Consider the following 23701-nt stretch of genomic DNA (forward strand, 5'->3'; position numbering starts at 1 on the left):
TTGTTAGATATTGTCCCTGGAAGTTCCCATTCATACCATGCTACAGTCCTAAACACACTGTATTCCCTCCCTACTTCCTTAACTTCAAGAAAAATGGCTTCTCTGACAATGTCAATGAACACTTGTATTCTGAAATTCTCATTTAACTTAGTAGGTTCCTCAGCCATCTGTCCAAAGCATCTTATTTCAATTCCTATTTTAACATTAGATCTTTATTATATTATAACCATTGAAAAGGGTTTAGCAATCCATCTGTCTTCTTTTCTCCTCATTTCCATTACTAGCATTGTCCTTTAGGAACACCTCTGTTGGCAATCCCATCGTGTTGCTTGGTGCTCCCACCTGCCCAAGTGGTAGTAGATAAGCTTATTTGGCAGAGACAACAAAGGGTTGAAAGAGTGAGGCTTCAGAGTTAGGGCTTTCTGAGTTTGAAATCTCTTGTGTTGAATAGGCACATGATCTCGGGCAAAGGTCAAATAATAGCTGAGCCTTAATTTCCTGATTTGCAGAACAGACCTCAGGGCCAGGATTTTAGTGAGGTGAGTGAGGCATTCCCTTCAGGTGCAAAATTGAAGGGAGCATCAAAAACTCTGTAAGCAAGTACTATTTTTATTCAATTATGTGGATGAGAAAATCAAGGCAAAATGAAGCTAAATACGGAGTTCAAACCCAGTCAGTCAGATTCCAGAGATGCCAACTTGAATCATTATGTTATGCTGCCTCTCAGTTAATTCAAAAGAATGCACAATCCGGGTCTTAGTAAAAACAAAATGTCAAGTGAAAGAGTTGACCACTTTTTAAATTTCTCATGTTTCAAATGAGTACCCTTTCCTTTTTTTTTTTCTTTTCCTTCACTAACATCTTTTCCATCTGTAGATTGTCTCAATGAGAAAGAAATCATCTACACTCACTTGCCACCACAGAAATACACAACTGAGAAAAGTGTTTGCCTGGGTAAATGACTATTACTAAACTATTCTACAATGCTATATATATATTTTTGTAGATTTTATTCTCCCTCTTATGAAAGGGAGAAAACGGAAGCATACACACTTTAAAAACATGGAAAATTCATCACAGATTAAGTTCTGAAAACTCTATTAGTTATACTGAATTGTTACATAGATATTATTCTCTTAAATGTATTTAGATACAAACATGCATATATTTGTTCTTTAGCCTAGTTTTAAGTGACAGGGAAGAAAACAGTAGAAACTAGGAATTTGCTTTAGAAAGTTATTGGTATAAATCTTTGTGGATTTATGAATTTAACCAGCTTGATAAGCCCTATGGTTACTGGAATAAACTATGAATATGCCAAAAAGATTAATTATGATATTTAAGTCTGTACTATTTTATTTCCCTGTAGGTAGATGATTTGATCTATTGATCTAAGATTTTCTTTTTTTTCCCCAAGTGGCTTATTAGTGATTGAGTTCTCAGACTAATATTTAGATCTCTCACAGTCCTATCAACCAAACTTCTGAATATGATGAAACAAAGCACCAGAAAATAGTACTTTATCTGGAAACATCTAAATAGTACCTGTTTTCTGAAGCCCTTATATATTCCTGGAAGATGAGTGTGAGCATGCAGGCAGGAATTAGACCAAGGCAGAAATTCCTCAAAGGGATTAATGGATCTAATCGCAGCTTACTAGGGACTCTACCAGAGTAAGAAGCAGTAATTCCTAATATCTTACCTGAGGTACAGACCAACTATCTGTTTGATGACTATCTCTACACAAATAGAATCATCTCAAAATCCATTTGTTTTAAATTGCCTTCTTTCTTATCCTCTACCCCTACTCAAAGTTCTCAAACCTGTTCCACATTATACCTAAATGGCTTGTGAAGATGTATATGGTGGAGAACTTCAAGAGAGCTGAGGATAATGGCAGCTGTCTAAATCAAATCTTTTCACATAGCTTTCTCAAAGCTGTAGAAATCAACCAGAACAATAAAACCAGATAAATGCAATGCTTGCAAAATAACAGGAAGACAGAGGAATTTAAAAACTTAAGTAGAAAAGTAAACTCCAAATTCTGGAAGAGATATCTCTTAAGGTTCCACTATAAGCCTTTGCAAGAGCAGATACAGGAATGGGGTGGGATCTGGAAAAACTGTAAAGAAGAGAGAAGAGGAAACGAAGGGCCCAAGATAGACTTAAAATCATTCCCCCTCCATCCCCTGAAGAGAAAATACATCACAAGTGTAAAAATATTAAGTGTGTCCTGGTAGATCAGAGCATTTGCCACCAGGAAGGGATGTAAAAGTCATGGAAACTGAGGGAGCATCAGTTAGTGGGACACTAATCTTGAACAAGAGGGAAAGGAGAGGCTTATCCGATCTCTGTCAGAGACTTATCCGATCTCTGTCAGAGACTGGATAGGAAAGGAAAGGAAAAAGAAGCAAGAGGGATAAATTTGTGCCACTGCAAGACAAAAGAGAACCCCAAAACTGAAGGACATGCAAATCTCTTTACCACTAAGTTAAAAAAAAAAAAAAAAAAGAGTGCTACTCATTAAAGAAGCTGTACTTTGTTACAGTGACAGAAAGGACTTTCTTAAGCTAGGATTACTGTTAATTATTACAGGACAAAATATGCCTAGGAAATTATAAAATAGAGAAAAGCAGTCTCCAAATAAATCTACTATTAGAAGAAAATAGAAATGAGAATTGGACATTTTCATTGATAAAAATCATTCCAAAAAAACCTAACAATGAAGCAGAAGAAAACTAACACAATACTCCAAACTGATTTAAATATCTTCTAACATTCATTTGGAGATATGAAAAGCCACTTTTTTTTTTAAAGATTTTATTTTTTGAGAGAGAAAGAGGGAGAGAAAGCACAAGTGGCTGGGAAGCAGGGGGAGAGGAAGAATCAGGTTCTGTGGTGCTCAATCCCAGGACCCAGGAATTATGGCCTGAGCTGAAGGCAGAGCTTACCTGACTGAGCCACACAGATGCTCCATGAGAAGCCACTTTGAATCAGAAATTCAAATAAGACTAGAAGTAAACAAAACCAAACCAAAAAAAAAAAAAAGAGAGAGAGAGAGGAAAAAAAGAAAAAGAAAAAAAAAGAGTTGATTGAACTTAGGAAAGAAAGAGAAGAAAAAGACAAAATAAGGGACAAAGGAAGAGACGAAAGATACAAAAGACAGAAGAGACAAAGACAAAGTAAGAAAGTTTAGAGAGAAAGTGGTTGAAATGGAAGACAGGCAAAGAAGACCCGACATATGTATCCAGAGTCTCTGAAGAAAACAAAACAGTGGAACAGAACCAATAGTTGAAACTATAAACTATGAAATTTTTCTGGCAACAAAGTAAGATCAGATTATACATACTGAAAAGGCCCATCAGTAGTTGGGAAAATGGAATCAGAACAATCAACTCAAAGATGTATTTGAATAAAACTATCAAAGAAAATATTCTGTACGCACAAAGACTAAACTGAAATGTAGGAAAATGAGAGTGACATCAAACTTGTCAAGAGAATATACCATGCCACAGAAAAATATAGCAGCCTTTTGAAGAAATTCAAGAGAAAAAAGTGAAAGCCAGGATTTTACATTCAACCAAGCTGTCCTTCAAGTACCAAAGTCATAGATACAGTTTAAATATGCAGGACCTCCAGGAATACTGTATTCATGAACCTTCTCAAAGAATCTACAAGGTGATAACTTTCAACCAAGAGCTGATTGGGAAAACTTCAGGAAGAGATTTACAGTAAGCGTTTAACATACTTCATTGAAGGCTATAGCAAAGGTGAGGACAGGGTGGAAGAATAACATATAAATGTTAGAAATGTTTCTAGATGTTAGAAATGTTATGTTTCTACACTGTTACACACTACTGCTGACTGTAGAAAGTAATGCAATTAAAAATATGTTTAAGAAATGGAGGGGAAAGAAGAAAGCAGAATAAACTCATTGATAACTGAATAGTTGGAGGAGTAAAATATACCATTAAAAACAGACAAACCAGAGAATAAAAGTTAAATAAGAAAGCAGGGACTGGGGCGCCTGGGAGGCTCAGTGGGTTAAGCCTCTGCCTGAGGCTCAGGTCATGATCCCAGGGAGCCTGCTTCCTCCTGTCTCTCTCTGCCTGCCTCTCTGCCTACTTGTAATCTCTGTCTGTCAAATAAATAAATAAACAAATCTTAAAAAAAAAAAAAAAAAGAAAGAAAGAAAGCAGGAACTAGAAGTGTTAAGAATATACCCGAAGAAGTGTAAGAAATAAAAATCAAACATAATACATAGAGAAAGAAACACAGATTAACACTGTACACATAAAAATTATAATATAAAACAATATGATAGAGTAAAGACTGAGGCTACTTTGCAGGCATCTATAAAGCATCTATAAAGATGAATCTGAGAACTTAGATGAAATGGATAATTATGAAATGGGTAATTTTATTTTTTTTAAAGATTTTATTTATTTATTTGAGAGAGAGAGTTCGTAAGTAGGCAGAGAGGCAGGCGGGGGGGCGGTGGTGGGGAAGCAGGCCCCCTGCTGAGCCACCCAGGTGCCCCTGAAATGGATAATTTTCCAGAAAAACAGAGTTTACAAAAATTTACCTAGAGACTGAGAATTTAGAATGGTTTCTATATAAGAAATCCTTTTTTTTTTTTTTTTTTTTTAAATCCTATGAAAAAGCACCAGGGGTCTGACTTTGACTACTGTGGGGTAAAGAGGTTGGTGAATCCTCTTCCTAAAACACAAGACCAGAGAAAATTTAAAAAAAAACAACAACAACAAAACTAAAACCAGAACAAAAATTAACCCATAATAATTTGTAGGCTCTGGAAATCAATCAAAGGCAAGAAACAAATTGAGAAGTATTTATTCATGATAAATTAGAATTCCACTAAGTACAGTGGGAGTCTGTGGCTTCTTACCAGGGTCTGCTGCCTTTCTTCCTCTACCCTGTCCCTCAACTCAGCAGGTGCAGTAGTTCTACCACTGTGAACTGGCCATGAACCAGAAGCCTTACTCCAAGAGAAAATGTACTCGACATAGCTCAAACCTGAGACAGGCTGAAAACCTGTGACAATACTGTCAGTAAAATTCTTACAAATTCAGTAGGAAACAAACAGGAAAAAACCCACAGCTTTGCAAACCTAAGGATGTGGTTCCAATAGGGGTGAGCTACAGACTAGCCAAAAATTTATGGGAAGATCATGGAAATGAAAGAACCATAGAAGGGTTAGGTTGGCTTTGCATATCTCTGGCTGACTGGGAAACTATGAGGAATGCATAGGGAAGATAAGGGAAGGCCCTGAAGGAAGTTAAGGCTGAAGCAGATCTGAGGATTGACTGAACTATGAATGCATAATGAATGCAGTCTCCAACCCACACAAAGATCCACTAGAAGAGGGTGAAAGACGATGGCTAGAGTTATTTAGGTACCGCTGCTGCCCAAATTATTGGGCAGACAATGGTGAATCCTAGAGAGCCAGGCTAAAAAAATAAAAAACTGAACACAGACATCAACAGTCCCACACTTGGAAGGAGATAGATTCTGGAATACAGGCAAGTTGCAAAAACAAAAAACAAACCCACAAAAAAAAGCCCTCAGGAGAAAATTGGAATCCAGCATGGATAAATTATCTAACGTGTCCGGTTTTCAGTTAAAAAAATAATGAGACATACTAAGAAAAACGAGTGTGCCTGATATTCAGGGGGGAAAAAAGACGATAAAGATGGATTCTGAATGGACCCAGATATTTTATTTAGCTGACAAAGACTTTAAAGTGACAAATGAAGAAATTGAATAATAATAAAAAATACGCCCACAAAGAAAAGGGTCAGATGGCTTCAAAAGTGAATTCTACCAAGTATTCAAAAGAAGAATTAATACTAATTCTTCACAAACTAGTCCCGAAAATAAAAGAGAGGAGACATTTCCTAACTCAATCCATAAGGCCAATATTACTTTGATATGCAGACTAAGAAATTACTAGAAAACTACAGACCATTATTCTCATGAATATAGATACAAGAATCCCCAACAAAATAATTGGCAAACCAAATCCAGACATATATGAAAAGGATTATATGTCTGATTATGTGGAATTTATTTCAAGAATGCAAGGTTGGTTTAATATCTAAAAATCAGTTATGTGTAACACCATAATAACAGAATAAAGATGAAACTACATGACTATCCCAATAGACCTGAAAAAAGCATTTGACAAAAGCCAACACTTTCAACAAACCAGGAATAGAAGGGAAATTCTTCAAAGACATTTGTGAAAAATGTAGAGTTAACCTGCTTAAGGGGGAGAGACAATGCTTTCCCCTTAAGACTGGGAAAAATGATTTTGCTTTTACCACTTCTATTTAACATTGTTTTGGAAGTTCTTGCCACTGCCACAAAGCAAGAAAAAGAAATTAAAGGTTGTACAGATTGGAAATGGAAACTAATACTGTCATTATTTGGAAATGCCACGACACTATAAGCAAACAATCCTAATGAATCTATGAAAAAACAACTTGAACTAATGAACAAGTTTGCAATGTAGTAGGATAGATGATCAATACAATAACATTGTGTTTCTATGCACTAGCAACAATTTGAAGATGAAATGAAACTAATTCTACTTATCATAACATCAAAAGAATAAAATATTTTGAAATGAATTTAACAAGTGAAGTGTAAGACCTCTACACTGAAAATTAAAAATACTGCTCATGAAATGAAAGAAGAGATAAATAAAAGGAGAGAAATATCAAGTTCATGGATTGGAAAACTCAATTACGATGTCAGTTCTGAATAAACTCATTGACAGATTAAATTCAATCCCTATAAAAACCCCAACAGACTTTTTTGGGGGTAGAAATTAACAAGTTGAACCTTAGATTGCTATGTAAATGCACAGTAACCAGAACAGCCAAAGCAACCTGGAATTAAAAACAAACTGGGAAGACTTATAATACCTGACTTCAAATTTTACCATAAAGTTATAGCAAATCAAAAGAATATGGTATTGGCGTAAAGACACATATATATCAGTGAACAGAGCAGAGCATCAAGAAATGACCCTTTTTATTTATAGCTAATTGATTTCAACAAAGATGCCATGGCAATTCAATGAAGAGAGAATGTTTTCAACAAATGATGCTAGGAAAATTGAGTTCCATATGTAACAAACAAGCAAACAAACAAAAACTTAGATACCTATGCAATATACCAAAATGAACTCAAAATGAATCACATACCAAAATGTAAGAGCTGCAACTACTACTGACTTCTAATAAAAACAAAGGAGAAAAATCTTTCTGATCTTACGTTAGGCAAAAATTTCTAAGATATGACACTAAAAGCATGATAAAAGAAAAAGTTGATAAAATGGAATTCATCAAAATTATAATCTTTTGCTCTCCAAAAAAAATCGTTTTATTAAGAAAATGAAAAAATAAGCCTCAGACTGAAGAAAATATTAAAGGATTTGTATACACAATACATAAAGCCCTCTTATAATTCAACAGGCAGCCAAATAACCCAAGTTAAAAAGGACAAAAGATTTTTTTCAAGTGAACTCTACCCCCAATATGGGGCTCAAACTCATAAACCCAAGATCAAGAGTTGCATGCTCTACCAACTGAGCCAGCCAGTCACCCCCAAAATGGACAAAAGATTAATAGAGATATTTTACCAAAGAAGATATACAGATGTTTAATAAGTGCATGAAAGGATGCTATTAGTCATTAGGAAATATGAATTAAAACCAAAATAAGATGCCACCACACATCCACCAGAACGGGTAAAATCCAAAAGACTAACAATATCAAGGATTGATAAAGATGTATAGAATCTGGAACTCTCACACATTAATGGTGGGAATGTTAAGTGGCACAGCCCCACTGGAAAACAGTTTGGTAATATCTTAAAAATTAAACATAAATTTAACATAAAAGTTAAACATAAACAGCAATTCCACTCTTTGGTATCTACTCAGGAAAAATAAAAATATATGCCTATATGAAGATATGCATACAAATGTTATAGTACCATTATTCATAAGAGCTTCAATTGAAAACAAACTAAATATCCATTAATCAATGAATGAAAATCCACACAATGAAATACTCATTCAACATTAAAAGGAAAGTACTGATACATGCTATTACGTGATAAGCATTAAAAAAAAAAAGCTGAAGACATATGCCATGTGAAAGAAGTCAGACAACTCCCCCCAACACACATATTGTATAGTTCCATTTACATGAAATTGTAGAAAAGACAATGCACCACTGAGAAGGACCCAGCATCTCCTTAGTGTTACTGTTGCCTGAAATGCAAAACCTGAATCGAATCATGAGAAAAAAATAGACAAAACTGGGGCACCTGGGGGGCTCAGTGGGTTAAAGCCTCTGCCTTCAGCTCAGGTCATGATCCTGGTGTCCTGGGACTGAGCCCCTCCCCCGCCACGTGGGCTCTCTGCTCAGCAGGGAGCCTGCTTCCCTTCTTCTCTGCCTACTTGTGATCTCTGTCTCTGTCAAATAAATAAAATCTTAATAAAATAAAAAAATTTTAAAAATAGACAAAACTTTGGCATCCTACAAAGAACTGCCCTGTATTTTTAAAAAAATGGTAAGGTCATAAAAGATAAAGGTAAGATAAAGGTCAAGGTACTGTTCCAGAAGGAAGGAGACTAAAAAAATATGAAAAGGAAATGTAATGTGTGATCCTAAAATGAATCTTAGAATGGGATAACTGTCAAGAGTGATAGTGGGATAACTGGTGAAATCTAACCATTGACTGTGGAACGAGGTACTAAATTTCCTGATTCTGGCAATCTGTATTGTGGTTATGTAAGAAAATGTCCTGATTCTTAGGAAATAGACACTGAACTACTTAAGGGTAAAGGCACATGGTATCTGTAACACTATCAAAAGGTACAAAAAATAAATGTGCATGTGTTTATATATGGAGAGACAGAAAAGAAATGATAAAACAAATGGAGCACAATTAATGAATGTAGATGTATGGGAGTTCATTGTACTTTTCCTGCAAGTTTGAAATTATGTTAAGATTAAACTATTTAAAAAATCTACATTTGGTGGGACTGAAGTGTCATAACTCACTTTTCTTCTGCATATCTACATTGAATACACCAAAAACATCTTTCTCAAACATCAAGATAATCAGATACTATCCTTCCTCAAGAGTGTCTTATGGCCTCTGATGCCACAGAATGAAAAAAAGATTATAGTAGGATACTTACAGTCTTTTACACTCTGGTCCCAATGTACTTTTCCCACATTGCTTCTGAGATTCTTTCCCAAACACTTTCAGATCTGTCTCTGCTTATGTCACTGCTGAGAAGGTCTGACCCCCAAATCCTCATCTTCTGCAGTTCAACTCAAATGTCCTTTCTTTTATCCTTCCCCAATTCCTTTTTTTTTTTTAAGATTTTATTTATTCATTTGACAGACAGAGATCACAAGTAGGCAGAGAGAGAGGAGGAAGCAGGCTCCCCGCTGAGCAGAGAGCCTGTTGCAGGGCTCGATCCCAGGATCCCAGGACTCCGGGACTCCGGGATCATGACTTGAGCCGAAGGCAGAGGCTCTAATCCACTGAGCCACCCAGGCGCCCCATCCTTCCCCAATTCCTAAAGGCAAGCTCTTTCTCTGTACACATCCTGTGTTCACAACTCCTGCCACTCCTTTTTTCCACATTATTCATCACACCTGACTTGCATTCTCCACCCAGTGGCTGGCACGTGCCAGGTGCTCACCCTGTTGAAGTCCTGACATAATTTTATTCTCGAACCTTGCCACTTAATTCGAAAAATAATTTTCTATTTTCAGCAAAGGAAATAATCACATTTTGATGGTTAATACAGTATCTGGGCAGCAAATCAAGATCAAGCAGTGATAGAGCCATTGACAGGGAATAGATGAAACTGGTTGGAAATATTGTACATAGTCATTAGTGACCTTCAGCTGAGCCTATGTACCTCTGGGCTATGGGGCCTCCTGACTTCAAAATTTACCAAACACTTGACTGTTAAATTAATCAAGTTCTGTGTACAAAGGCAAAAACAGATATAGACTTGGACCCACTGGTAAATACAGAAAGATATTCGAGTAGATAAGGTACTTGAGTGGATCATTAAATTCTTTGAGTTTCCTATTTAATTTCCTTAGTCAGAAGGAAATGATGCACACAGAAACAGAGGAAACACTAGGAGGCAGATTATTTTCCATGATTTTATCACAAAGCACGGCCTGAGGGCTCAAGCACGCCTATGGAACGCAAGGGGGGGGAAGAAAAACAAAATTAAGAAGGGGAGAGTAATGGGGTGAAAAAAAAATTCACCAATCTCCTAATCTTAAATTTATAAGAAACTGGTGTAAACAGTGGTGTTAGGATCGAGGGAAGCAAGGAGACATTTTCAAGACCGGCCAAGCCCAGTTCAATTCTTCAGGCTTAAAGTCACAATGTGCGATGTTGTTTTACTGTTGTTTCCAGTGCACCCAAACTTGGTAGCATTCATATTTAACAGAACTGATCAAGAAAATGGGCTGCAAACGCATTCTGCATCTGTCTTATGAACATAACGCTGAATTACAGAACTTCAAAAGTACATGCACCTGTTAATAAACGTCTTGGCGGTAGTACAATCAGAGTCATTAAAAGCATCCCCGGGGAAACCAGAAGACCATATAATTCACATAACCCAAGAAACTCATTTTGCTTAAAACATCGCATTTCACATGTACACGTATCTGGAAGCTTGGCACAGTCACCTTACTTCCAGGCCTCTAAAGAGATCTTGACCCTTTAAAGGCAGTCCGGCTTCTCGGCCACACACGGTTTCCCAGCACGCGGGTGCGCCCCCGCTGTCCCCTCTGCCACCACCTCAGCACTCGCCGCCCCCGGGCCGCACCTCCCTCTCGCCCCTAGGGAGCCGCAGCAGGTGGGGTGTGCGGCCGGCGGGAGCACCCCGTCACCTCCGGCCCTCGCCTCCGCCCTGCCTGCCACCCACCTTCTTCCCCCCCAACCCGCTCCCCTGCCCTCAGGAACTTTCCCTCACCTGGGCGCGTCCTGCAGACCCGGCCCTCTCTCCGTCAGCACCCCCACTTACGGTGTGGTCGGGGGGCGGCCGCGACGCCGTCTCGCGCAACCCGGAGCGGTCCGGACCCGGGGGAAGTCCCTGCGAGCCGATCGCCACCCGCCCAGCAACTGAGGAGCGAAGGGCCGCGGCGTCTCCGGGGCAACCGGACGCTCAGGGCGCGCGGGCCGGGCGGCTTCCGGAGCGGTCCCCCAGCGCACGCCGCACGGGAAGCCCGGGCCGCGCCGCCGGGCCTCGGGAGGGGCAGCCTCCGGGCGGAGCCGTGACGTCCCGGGTGCCCACGCCGCGGCGGTTTCTGCTCCGGAGCCCTGAAGACGCCCTGGAAGGCGCTCGGGAAACAAACTACTTTTCCATGAACGCCGTGACTGTAGCAAGTCCGGTTCCTTTCCAAGTTCTCAACAGCGCTTCAGAGGAAGCTCGCGTCAACGGTGACACGAGGCCGCTTCCCTGCCCGGGCGGAGACCTTCAGTTTGTCAGATCATACGTCCCAGTCTTGCTTTACGGTCCACACAGCCTTTCGACAAACCTGTGGAGGCTTTGCCGTGACAGGCAGCTGTGAGCTGTGGGACACACCGCTGCCGCGTTCGCGGTTCAGCAGGCGCGCGCGCGCGAGGGGGCGGGGTGGTATCTGAGCGGATTCAGAAGGAGACAGATGGGCCACCCAGCGGGCAGCAAGTCGAACCAGTCATGTGATGAATGTCATATCGAAGTAAACGTGTTCACGCCGGACGAGATCATTTTTGCCAAAGCTTACCCTCTCGTTCCCAAATGTGAACTTAAAAATACTGGATGTTGACGAGCACATACATGCTTGCTCGGCGTCAGTAACGCGCTCCCCACCGCGCGGGGTTCAGGGTGGGCACACTTCCCCCTCTCCCTTCAGGTGGCTGTACTCTTCATCTTGTTTTTCCATTTGCTTCAAGTGCTTTGGAAATAAAACCAGAAACCACCTTTGTCTCCGTTCTCTTTCAAGACCAAGCATCCTCCCAATAAACTCAAATCTACATGAACTCACACCTCCTCCTTTCTGCCCTCATCATGCTATAGAAAATATTCTCAGGAAGGATACAAGGGATCACCTAGGCACAAACCCAGCGGCCTGTTTCCACGGGCGTGTGTCCGATCGCTGCAGTTCCGAAAACTCTTGACTGTGGAGCTTCTCGCTCCTTTTCTCGTTGGGAAGCTCCCCACAGTCAGGCGCCACCCTGTTTTCTAGCTTTGTGCCCGTTGCTGTGCTCCAGGGTCGCTAAACGGCTCAGTTACGTTTATCCTTAAGGTCCTGGAACCCTAGTCTAGCGTACAGCTTGCTACCCTTTTGTCCGGCGCGCCTTAAACTCTTCATCTAACAACACGGTTCATTCCAAACAAAGGCTTTCTTTTTCCCCCAAAGTATAATTATGTGCAGTCTTTTTTGTACCTTTATTTTTTTCATCCAAGTAGGCTTCTTGAATACTGCAAATGATGCCTTTTCCATTTTTTTTCCAGTGCCAGTGAGGTGCCTGGGTACACTGCAATATATAAGTTGGTTAAATAACTAGCTCGCAAAAGTAAGAAGTCTGCAATAAGTTTTGATTACACTTACTGAATAAGCTTTAGCTGTAATTTTATGCAAATCCTTTTATTCTAATACAAAACAACACTTTGAATAAAGAAAATGCTTTTTGGTAAAGCCACAAAATTAAGATAGGAAGTTAATTTCTCTTCTTGCAAGAGACTGTGAAAATCAGCATTTGAAATCCAACTCCTCAAGAAAATAAATCTAATTTCGGGGAGAAAAAAAATGCTTCATGTATATTAGAGGGCAGGGGATATACTACTTGTGTTCTGTGTAATTCGTACTTTAGTATAGTACTTACAGGTATACAATTTGAACAAAGTGGACTGGGTTCAAGTTATAGCTCTACCACTTATTAGTTATATTCTTTGGCAAGTTATTTAAGCTTTCTGTGCCTCCGTTTCTTTACTTGTAAAGTGGCATTGACTTTGTTCTTTGCTTCTTGTGTTTTTCAATTTCCTTTTATGCACATGTTAACTTTTAAAAAAATTTTTTTAAAACCTTAAAAAAAAAACCACAATACAATACCTACCCCACTGGGCTGTTCTGGGGCTTCTGTAAGACAACCTATGTAAAGCATGTAGAATCATCACACCTAGCACAGATATATGCACGGGGCACTTACTATATTCCCTCGAGCAATACTCTGAGTGCTTACCCATTATTTTGTATAGCACACATTTTCATCTTTCTTCTAGTAATGGTAAAAATTGCTATCTATCTGTCTTCTCTTCCGCGATCTCTCCTGAAATCAGCATAACCTGAATGACAGCCAGCAGGTCCAGAAACAACTGATCTCATTCTTTTCAACACTACTAAGAAACTAGCTAATAAGATAGACAGCTTGAACTTCAATGAAGTATATTGTCTCTAACATTTAGGTGAGTAGCTCTTTTCCTTTTGAGCGAATAAAGATCCTTAATCAAAAGTTACTAGGTGGAGCTATAAAATATGCATTTTTAAGAGTCATCAAAGATTATTCTGAGGTGTATGAGCCTTGGACCACCCTCAGAAAACTGATTTAAATTCAGGTCCACCAATGTTTTCCATATAGGGACTGCACATCAGAATAATCTGCATGACTTTATAGAAATAACAGGTTATTGGGCTTGGCCCCCAAAGATTGATTACAGGGGTCTATGTTTTTAAAGAGCCCATGAGTAACACATAAACCACTTGTATATTTTCCAGGAATAATTCCAAGTGTTTGACAGTTAAATTGTTAAATTTTTTGAGGTGTGACCCTTTATATAATTTACAGGATTTGGAAATTAGAAAAAACTAACCAAGAAAAAGGACCAACAACCTGGTCAACAAATGCCAAGAACAGAATCTTGATGTCTTGAAAATCTTTTCTATGAGTCTCTGTTTTTCAATAAGTTGATGATATTGTTATATTAGCAAAGATGTGTTTTTAAAACAGCCGTTACTCAGTCATTAATGCTAAGATCAGTGACAATGTATTTATTGGGGAAAAGCCATATATATACACAACTGTTGACAACACCTGATTTCGAAGTCATGTTTTTAGATTAGGAAACTGTTGCAGAGTCAATAAACTACGTAAGTCACAGAGAAGGGTAGTGCAGTAGCAAAAGGAGAAATGGTGCCTCATAATCCACCATCCAGTTCTTCTCACCTAATTGTCCCTTTCTTCAGTCTCTAGAACTGCATTCCCCAACACTCTCCTGTTCCTTTCTGTGACCCAGGAGTTGGCAAACTTTTTCTATACAGGGTCAGATGGTAAATAGTTAAGGCTCTATAAGCCATACGACTTTCTTGCAACCACTCACCTGTGTCACTATAGTGCAAACACAGCCACAGACAACACATAAATGAGTATGTGGTATGGTGTTCCAATAAAACTTTATTTACAAAAACAGGCAGTGAGCAGGATTAGGCTGAGGTATGTTTGCTGACACCTGCTCCATTAAGACTATGAATGTTTCACTGATTTTCCTGATCAAAAAGTTGAAGAGTCTGTAAAAGATACCCCTTTAAGAAACTGAGATGACAGATCAAATAAAAATATGATCTGAGGGACCAGAATGGGTATGTAGGAGTCAATGCAGAATAATTAAAAAATTGTTTTTCTCCTTAATAAATTTCAGTTTTACTCTATACAGAGATTAAGCCAGATGACAAGCTACTGTACAACCGCATGTTAAAAAACATGTTTATTTTACACTATGTACAATCAGAAACATATTTAAAAGCATTATCAATTAAAATAAATGAAGACCATAAATCACAATTTAGTTTGTTCCTAGTGTATATACCCACATTAAAATATAAAGAACATATACCAAAAAAGAGCCAAAGTGTGCATTTTGCTAAAACTTGGTATATACATATTCCATTGGAAAAAAGCAATCAAAAATGACTTTAAACCAAAACTAAGTTCCTGCGATGTGTAGTAACCATTATATTGTTTATATGAGGTAGTAACTAAATTATTTTGGCCATGTGTTAATACTCTAAGTCAAAAGAAATATGAAAATGATCATAAAATAAGGCCAACCAAAGTAAAAAATTTCACTAGAAATTTGAACCACTCCCCTCTATGGAATGTTATAGTTCTTCAATGTGATTCTATGAAATGTTTAGTGTGGGGTCTTTAATAACGCTCATTTATCCTTTGTGCAACTGTAATTCAGAGAACTGCAGTGTTATATCACGGTACCGCTATTCTGTGATTCAAAATTTTTTCAAAGGTGTGTTTTTTAAGCACAAACAATCTTACAGGATTCTGCTTAAGTATAAAAAGACCAGTTACTACAACAGGTGGTTAATTGGGTTGTTTCACACAGAAAACCACCCAAATACATTTAAAAAAGATGTTGTGGAGCCAAATGCATATTGACAGTGTCACAGCTTACTTTTGTGACAATACATCACATATCAATACTTTGTGCAAATATAAACACCAGTGTACTTGCATTAAAATTAAAAACAAGATTATAAAATGATTATAGCCTCCATTACAATTTTGAAAGTTACAAGATTTGTATTCATATTACTAAATTACATATAATAAAAATACAATAGTGTTAAATGTACGGTTTCATTGCCAGCATCCCATTTTATAATACAGCCACACCTAAGAATATACTAAGAATTCTTAAAATATTAACCCCATTGCATTTTCATCAACATTTACATCTGTACAGATAAGACACTTACTTGTACATCTCATAAAAGTACATTATCTACATAAATTCTTAGTGTATGTCTTCAGCAATATGAAGTTTCACAGAAAAATACTGCCTGTATGTACAAAGATTACATAACAATGAATTAAGCACTTGTGTGGTTCAATACGCTAATCTATCCATACCACTTAAAACAAAACTTCTCCCCATCTTGTCTCATGCCACAATAAATTACAAGTGACCGAAGCCCGGTGACAGAGGCTTTGTACAGCCTCAAAGCACTCAACGACGACGGTGCAGTCATGCTCGCTTGTTTCTCACAGTAGCTGTTGAAGCACAGCCGTCCTCAGTAACTGTTCTCGTGGCCCGCCAGGATGTATAAATTGCTGTTTGCTGTGGGATTATCAGTTGGCCTACTTTCCAAAACCACGACCCTAAAGGGGACAAACATACAAAAGTTATCTTGAAAACTAATGTAAGCAGAAACATTTTCCATTGCTTCTTCAGTTTATGTCTCTATAAATGCTGTTCGATTTGTGGGTAGAAAATGACTTGCAAATCACTATGACTAAAGAACCAGTTGCAGCTCCAGGAAGTACTTTTGCTGCCCACTGTCTCCCACGGCTCAGCCAGTGTTGTTTGAAGAGCCAGAGGTGCGGAAAACCTGTATTTGGAATAATTTGGGGGAACTTAATTCTCACGAAGTACAGAACAACCTGTTGTTCAAGAATCAGAAAGTGTATCAGAATAGAACCCAAAAATTCTATTTGGCACTATAACCAAAAAGATTTATTTGTTAGCATATGGTATTTCCTCTTTCTTGTGCTGTAAATCATACTTTAGACAGCACATTTAATGCAAAATAAGTACCGGCAGGTCTATATATTCCTGTTACTTAGAAGATCAGGCACAGTCTCAAAGGCTTTATAACTTCCTGACTTGTGAATTCTTTAGTGTGAAAAATACAACGTTGAATATATTACTGTAGAAATTTCAATTCCCTTGAAAAAGAAATCAGTTTCATGCTGGATTTATAAAACGCATTTAGTACTATTAATACAACCTCTTTCCATACCTGTCAGATCCAAGCAGTCTGAAAATTCTTGTGTTATCTGAAATTTCTTGTGTTACCTGTTCAATTAAAATATAAACTTAATTTCTGGAATTAAAGGCACAAAATTTTATATGGGCATTTAATTTATAACTCTATAGAAAAGAAACATAATTCCTCAGATGAAAATAGATCCCTGCATGACTGTTAGTCTGTTAAGTCAGCACACAGACACATCAGTTTGCTAGTCTAGGAAAAAGGTGCCTAATTTTGAATTAATCAAAAAGAGAGTAGGAAAACTATTTACTTACTAAATTATAGACCTCAAGGGAAAAATTTATCAGAAACCGCTGTCGGTCCTGTTAATGCTGACAGCAAAGCCACTGCAGCAGCAAGCCACTTAGATCTGGTCCTTTTACTTCAAAGGCTGCACTGTAGTATGATGGGACAAACTCAAGACTGGAATTTGAATCCCGGTTCTCCACTTAGCGGCTAGGACACGGGCCAAGTAGTAATTTGCTGAAAATGGTTCTGTCTTCAGTGAAACAGGAGGGAAAAGCTCTGCCCTGCACTAGTGTCGTGCAGGGCTCTCAGAAGTAGCAGTGGGTACAATGCCTAGCGAAGGCAGAGCTCTACAGATGACTTTTCTTTCCTGTATCTCCCCCAGTCTCCTGAAATAGTATTTGCTGATGGCAGATATCCTTTAAGAAGTCCTCAGTGTGACCCATTACCAGTTGGGGAGTTAAAGATAAGTCTACGGGAGAAAGAAAAACCCACGATTTGTTGCTTACTGAGTGCAAAACATTCCAAATTATAATGGCAGTAACTTCTCCCCACAATTTTGTAGGCTGAAAAAACAATTTGCTTTCCAAACTAAAAGTATTCTATTAGTATCTCCACAATTAGTTATTCTGGAAACACCAGCGGTTCTCAACCTCTTTCGGAACCCAGCACACCTGAAGAATCCAACATGCTCACTACAGTAACAGTGGGTCACCATGACTGATCTTCCATGTGTTTTGGGGTTTGCCTATTAGAAGGACACAACACTTTCGGAGAAGCAGTATTTAGTAAGGGCTGCCAGCACAGTTTGAAAAAGCCCCTCAGGGACTCCTGGGTGGCTCAGTGGGGTAAGCATCTGCCTTCAGCTCAGGTCATGATCTCAGGGTCCTGGGATGGAGCCCCACATAGGGCTCTCTGCTCAGCGGGGAGCCTGCTTCTTCCTCTCTCTCTGCCCCTTCACCTGCTTGTGCTCTTTCTGTCTCCCTCAAATAATTACAATCTTTAAAAAAAGAAAAGAGGGGCTCCTGGGTGGCTCAGTGGATTAAGCCGCTGCCTTCGGCTCAGGTCATGATCTCAGGGTCCTGGGATCGAGCCCCGTATCTGCCTCAGCATCCCTGCTGAGCAGAGGGCCTGCTTCCCCCTCTCTCTCTGCTTATTTGTGATCTCTCTATCAAATAAATAAATTTAAAAAATCTTTAAAAAAAATAAATAAAAAAAGAAAAGAAAAGAAAAAGCCCCTCAGCTCAGGTGCTTTTTTGGATTTTTCTTAAACTGCTCTCTGGTATCCTGCCTACAGTGTCTTTCTTTCTCTGCCTAGTATTTATTAGATTGTTCTTATTTCCCTGCTCAATTCCCCCAGGTGATTTTAAAACATCTTCCTGAGAAGCCCTCTTGTGGGAATAACTACTAGGAAACTATTATCTACGAAGTTTTTCTTTTCTTCGAAGATTTTATTTTTAAGTAGTCTCTACAACCCAAATGGGGCTCGAACTTATAACCCTGTGGTCAAAGTCACATGCATGCTCTACTGACTGGCCACCAAGGTGCCCCTCTTTTCCTGAATACCTACTGTAAGCTGGGAATTATGCCGAGCACATTATATGCTTCCTTTCAATTAATCTTAATAACCAATGAAGTAAGTACCATTTTGTTATCCTCAATTCACAAATGGGAAGTAAAGGCAAAGAGAAGTTAAGTGATATGCCACGGCTACGGATATACAAAACAGCAGGGTGGAGAACTGAACCCAGAGTTTCAACTCTGGAACCCATGCTCATGGTCACTCTGCTGTAACGTCCACGTGCTTAGAAGAAATACTCTGAGCTTAGAATGATAGTTTAGGACACAAATGAGCTACTTCTTGCTTGAGGCACCTAAGGTTCTCCTTTCCCTCTAAAGCTCAAGTGAAAGTTATACTATTGAGGTTGGTTTTGGGGGTCCTGAGAAAACTTCTGATGATTTCACTTGCCTGTGATATTCCTCGGGGAAAGTACCCTATCTTGCTCACATTTGTAAGCTCAACGCTTTCTGGTGGAAATGCTGAGCAGAACTGAGTATGTCCTAGGACTTGGGAGCTGGGAGTTAAACTGTTCCTGAGGTTAAATTAAGGTAGGAAGAAACGGGGCAGGGTGCCTGGGTGGCTCAGTCAGAGCCTGACTCTTGGTTTCAGCTCAGGTCATGAGATCAAGCCCTGTGTTGGATTCTGCACTCAAATCCCAACCTCCTTGGGATCGTCTCTCCCTTTGTCCCTCTCCTTCTCATGCTTTCTTTTTCTAAAATTAAAAAAAAAAAAAAAGATGAATGAATGAATAAATAAATAAATAAAATCTTAAACCAATCAGAATATACAATTGGCATGTCTCTACCAAGGTATCTATTATTAAAAGGGGGGGGCAAAGAATCTTACAAATGTCAAGTGAATCAGGCTAAGAGAGACAGGAGACATAGTGGCTGAAAAGTAATGTGCAATCCTTTACCTATAAGCCCACTCTGGTCATTATTTCTGAAATACAAAGTAGAAAGGTGCCTCAAGACAGAAAGAATCAGCATCCATGCTGTTGTTCCAAGTGATGTTTTTAATTTATTTATTTGAGAAAGAGACAGAGAGACCATGAGCTGCAGCAGGTAGATGGGCAGAGGGAAAAGTAGACTCCCTGCTGAGCAGGGAGCAGGAAGTGGGGCTCAATCCCAGGACCCCGAGATCACAACCTGAGCTGAAGGCAGAGGCTTAACCAACTAAGCACCCAGGCAACCGTAATGTACACAGTTTTTAAAAGATTACTTACCTCATTAGATCTAAAACTTCTACCTTGCATTCCGTGTTTCCAGAAAGCTAGCACACTGTCTTGTAGGCAAACTAGCAGGCAAGAACAGCTCAGTTACTGTTAATAGTACAAAAGTTCAACCAATAAGCATCATTTTGTCCCTCTATCTTGCATAGTAATACTTCATTTAATAACTAATGTCAGCTATTCCATATTTATATGGCATCTTTACTTTTGAAATTTAAAACATACATATACCAGACAGACTTTATTCATCTTTTAGGAAAGAAAAAAGAAAATTCTTCAAAAATATTGTTTTGTTTATTAAAATTTTTGTTTTGATAAAATGGAAATATTTGAAATAAGGTATTTTAAATATATAGAAAAATATGGAAATAGCACAGAAACCTATGTATCCACCACGTAACTATCAAATCTTAACATTTTACCATATTTGCCTTTTGTTTTAAATAAAACCAAATACAGCTGGCATCCATTTACAACCCCCTGTAATCCCATTCCAGTCCTTCCTTCCTCCCTGACATAATTACTATTATAAATTTAGTGTCTGTCATTCTCATGCCTGTTTTTATTACTACTACACAATATCAAACTTTATACTAAACGTTTCCAACTTTCATACATGTGATCTGATGAACATTTAAGTTGTTCCTAGTTTTTTGTTATTACCATCTATAATAAACACTCTGTGCCTCTTTTTGAATACATGTGCAAAATTTTCTAATTCTAGAAAAAGAATTACTGGGACACAGGCATATGTACTTAATAAAAATATTAGTTTTGTTTTTAATATTTACATATTTAAATACACATTATTGTGTATATCCAGTGAGGAAAACATCCAATTTTGTTTCCTGCAGATAACCAATTGTACCAGCATCATTTGCTGAACGTCTACCATTTTCCACTGACATATCATGCTGTGAATTTCCATTTACATGTAGGTGCATTTCTGAGCCTTCTCTTCTAGTGCCACTGTTCTATTTATTTATCTCTGTGTTGATCTCACACTGTCTTAATCACTATGGCTTTGTCAAAGTTTCAATACTCAGGAGGGCAAGTATTTATTTATTTTTATTTACTTATTTTACTATTTATTTTATTATTCTTGGCATTTGGTTCTTCCATTAAATTTTCAGATAAGTTTATCAAGTGGCACAAAACATCTTTGTGGTTTAACTTATAAAGAACTGAAACCTTTCTCGTAGTCCGTCTATCCATGGACATGGTATAGTTCTTCATTTGTTCTTTTATGTTTTTAAACAATAATTTGGAATTTCCTAGATAATTGTTTTAAACATGTTTGGATTATATTTATTTCCACATTATTTTACTGCCATTGTCAATGAGATCTTTTTTCCTATCAAAAATTTCTTAATTTCTGGCACACTGAAAAGCTATTCATTTGTGTTAGTCACATCCAGAAACTCCAAATTCTCCTACTGGTTCAGTAGTTTATTTAAAGAGCTATACATTCTATATAGATAATTGTACTATTGGCAAAAAAGGATCTTTTACTTTTTTCTTTCTAATCCTCTTAGTTTCCTTTTCTTGTCTTTTCTTATAAGATGATGTTGAAATAGGAGGACAGCAGGTATTCTTATCTTGTTCTTGACTTTAATGGGAGAGTTTGACCACTGAAGTATATATATTTTTTAATAACCTTTGCTAGATGAAGAAGATTTCCTTCTATTTCTAATTTTCTAAGAAGCTGGGTTTTTTTCTTAAATCACGAATAACTTGGATTCTGTGTTGTGTATTTACTGAAAAATTATGTGACCTTTTACTTTGAAATGTAAAGTGTTATATTACATAAACAAATTTTCTGATGCTCAATGAACCATCCTTGCTTTCCTGAGATAAAGTCTATTATTTAATGATGTGGAATTCTAATTGCTAGTACTTCGTTTAAATTTTTTCAAAATCTGTTTTCGTAAGACTGGAAAATTTTGTTTTCTGTACTCATCTTGCTTGATTTTAGTATCAGTGTTAAACACTAATTTGTTCAATAATCTGAAATAGTTTGTACAGGATAGGGAACCTCTCTCTTTTTCAAGGGCAGATAAAAATCTCCTATAAAGCCATTAGACCTCAGTGGGGAGAATCTTGGTTACTAGGCACCTCAAGCAAGGAATCTGGTTCCCATATTCTGTGGGATACTTTTAGTCTTCTTTATCCCCAGGAGCCCAGCATGTCTGTTGGCTTCAGGCCTGCATACTGCTTAGAGTTTCTGTTCTTTGTCTTGCTTTTTGGCCCTGGCTACATGTTTTTAAGCATGGATTCCTTTCTAACATCTTGAAGAGATTTCCCTCATTATTACCATCAGCATTTGCTTGCTGGCAGAGAGACATTCTAGTTGGAGGAGAGAGTAAAAACAGATCTAGGATTAAAACAAATGAACTATCTGCTCTTGGCCCTACCCTCGACCAACGTATATAGGTGCAAGTATCTTTCCCTGATAAGGAAGACCAAAAAAATTGTGTCTAGCTAAATACTGAATTAGCTCTCCTTCATTTTCTCAGCACGATCTCATATATGATCATTCTTACCCAATTCTTCTGGAATCTAATCATTTTAGAATACTGATACTGTATGAAATCCTTTTTTAGAAAATACTTTAGTCAAACAAAATGTGAGAATGCCAGAGAGATTCCATCATCTCCTTATGGAGATGCCTAAAATGCTCTGATCAGCAGATACAATAGCAAAAATACAAGAGAGTACCGTAAGTCCTAAATTTTAAAGTACTTACAGGGAAACTCTACAGGAATTTGGAGGAAATGGGAACTCATAACTGTGTTATGAAAAATAATATTTATTTATTTATTTTGAAATGTCAGATCTCGGGGCACCTGGGTGGCTCAGTGGGTTAAAGCCTCTGTCTTTGGCTCAGGTCATGATCTCAGGATCCTGAAATCGAGCCCTGCATTGGCCTCTCTACTCAGCAGGGAGCCTGCTTCCCTTCCTCGCTCTGCCTGCCTATCTGCCAACTTGTGATCTGTCTGTCAAATAAGTGAATAAAATATTAAAAAAAAGAAAGAAAGAAATGTCATATCTCTAAGGAGGATACCATTAACTATAGATTATATCAGTTATTAAACTATTTCACAGAATGTATAAAGTGAAGACTGCTACTGACCTCATATTCATTATATTCTGTACTTTAAAAAACATGTGTCCTTAGCAATATCTTTCTATAATTTCAGATAATTATCAGGTAAGTTACTTTAAGCAGCTCTTGCTGTAATCAAACAAGAAACACAAAACTTTCACTTACCTATTGATTCAATCTGGAAATCAAAGGTGAGTTCAGATGATAATTTTCTGCTAGATTTTAATCTTCCTTGAAGATTTACTATTTTTATACAACCTAAAGAAGGTGGGGGAAAAGTCACTCAGAAACTAAGCTTAAAAAAATGTGTTAAAATAAGATGCTCATAAATAAAAACTTACAGTCCAAGCATACAAGAATGGTATCTCTCTCCAGCTGGGTAACATGAGTAACGCTTGTCTGTGGGCTATCTGTAACACAAACAAACTCAATGAACTTATACATAAAGTAACACTGAAAGCACAGAGATGTAAAAATAAGAATTCTGAACATCACTGAATTGGAAATGGATTTAAATTTTTAATTATACATGTGCAGTGGTTGAGCAAGTCTGCTTGGGTCTAAATTCCAAGGCGGCACTAAACAAAGTGAGCACTCGGTGGAGGGCTGACCGTTGTAACCGTTGTCCTTCCTACCGGTGATGTCATTATTTCCATTACTATGTGAAATCA

The 23701-nt window shown here is 38.0% G+C and overlaps 2 protein-coding genes across 12 annotated transcripts in view; both read right to left on the bottom strand.

Annotated features, from left to right (window-relative positions):
• The window catches only part of CDKL4 (cyclin dependent kinase like 4), a 42701-nt gene extending 30717 nt beyond the window's left edge, over nucleotides 1-11984 (bottom strand). Inside the window, exon 1 of one of the 3 annotated variants that reach the window (XM_032881978.1) lies at nucleotides 11847-11984. The gene's annotated coding sequence lies outside the window, so the exon portion shown is untranslated. Of the gene's footprint in view, nucleotides 1-11053; nucleotides 11072-11104; nucleotides 11167-11846 lie in introns of those variants that run through there. The other 2 variants (XM_032881976.1, XM_032881979.1) reach the window with 2 other exon arrangements.
• A 2512-nt stretch (nucleotides 11985-14496) lies between these two features.
• MAP4K3 (mitogen-activated protein kinase kinase kinase kinase 3) overlaps nucleotides 14497-23701 on the bottom strand; it is a 187610-nt gene continuing 178405 nt past the window's right edge. For 8 of the 9 annotated variants that reach the window (XM_032881982.1, XM_032881984.1, XM_032881980.1 and 5 more), the window contains 5 exons: nucleotides 23372-23440; nucleotides 23196-23288; nucleotides 19919-19989; nucleotides 16875-16930; nucleotides 14497-16233 (listed from right to left, as the gene is read on the bottom strand). In XM_032881982.1, the coding sequence (XP_032737873.1) occupies nucleotides 16146-16233; nucleotides 16875-16930; nucleotides 19919-19989; nucleotides 23196-23288; nucleotides 23372-23440 (377 nt within the window). In that variant the 3' untranslated portion in view covers nucleotides 14497-16145. Of the gene's footprint in view, nucleotides 16234-16874; nucleotides 16931-19918; nucleotides 20015-23195; nucleotides 23289-23371; nucleotides 23441-23701 lie in introns of all 9 variants that reach the window. The other variant, XR_004385506.1, reaches the window with a different exon arrangement.

The sequence above is a fragment of the Lontra canadensis genome, unplaced genomic scaffold (genome assembly GCF_010015895.1).
Source record: "Lontra canadensis isolate GAN:19392208 unplaced genomic scaffold, GSC_riverotter_1.0 scaffold78, whole genome shotgun sequence".
Lineage (NCBI taxonomy): Eukaryota > Metazoa > Chordata > Mammalia > Carnivora > Mustelidae > Lontra > Lontra canadensis.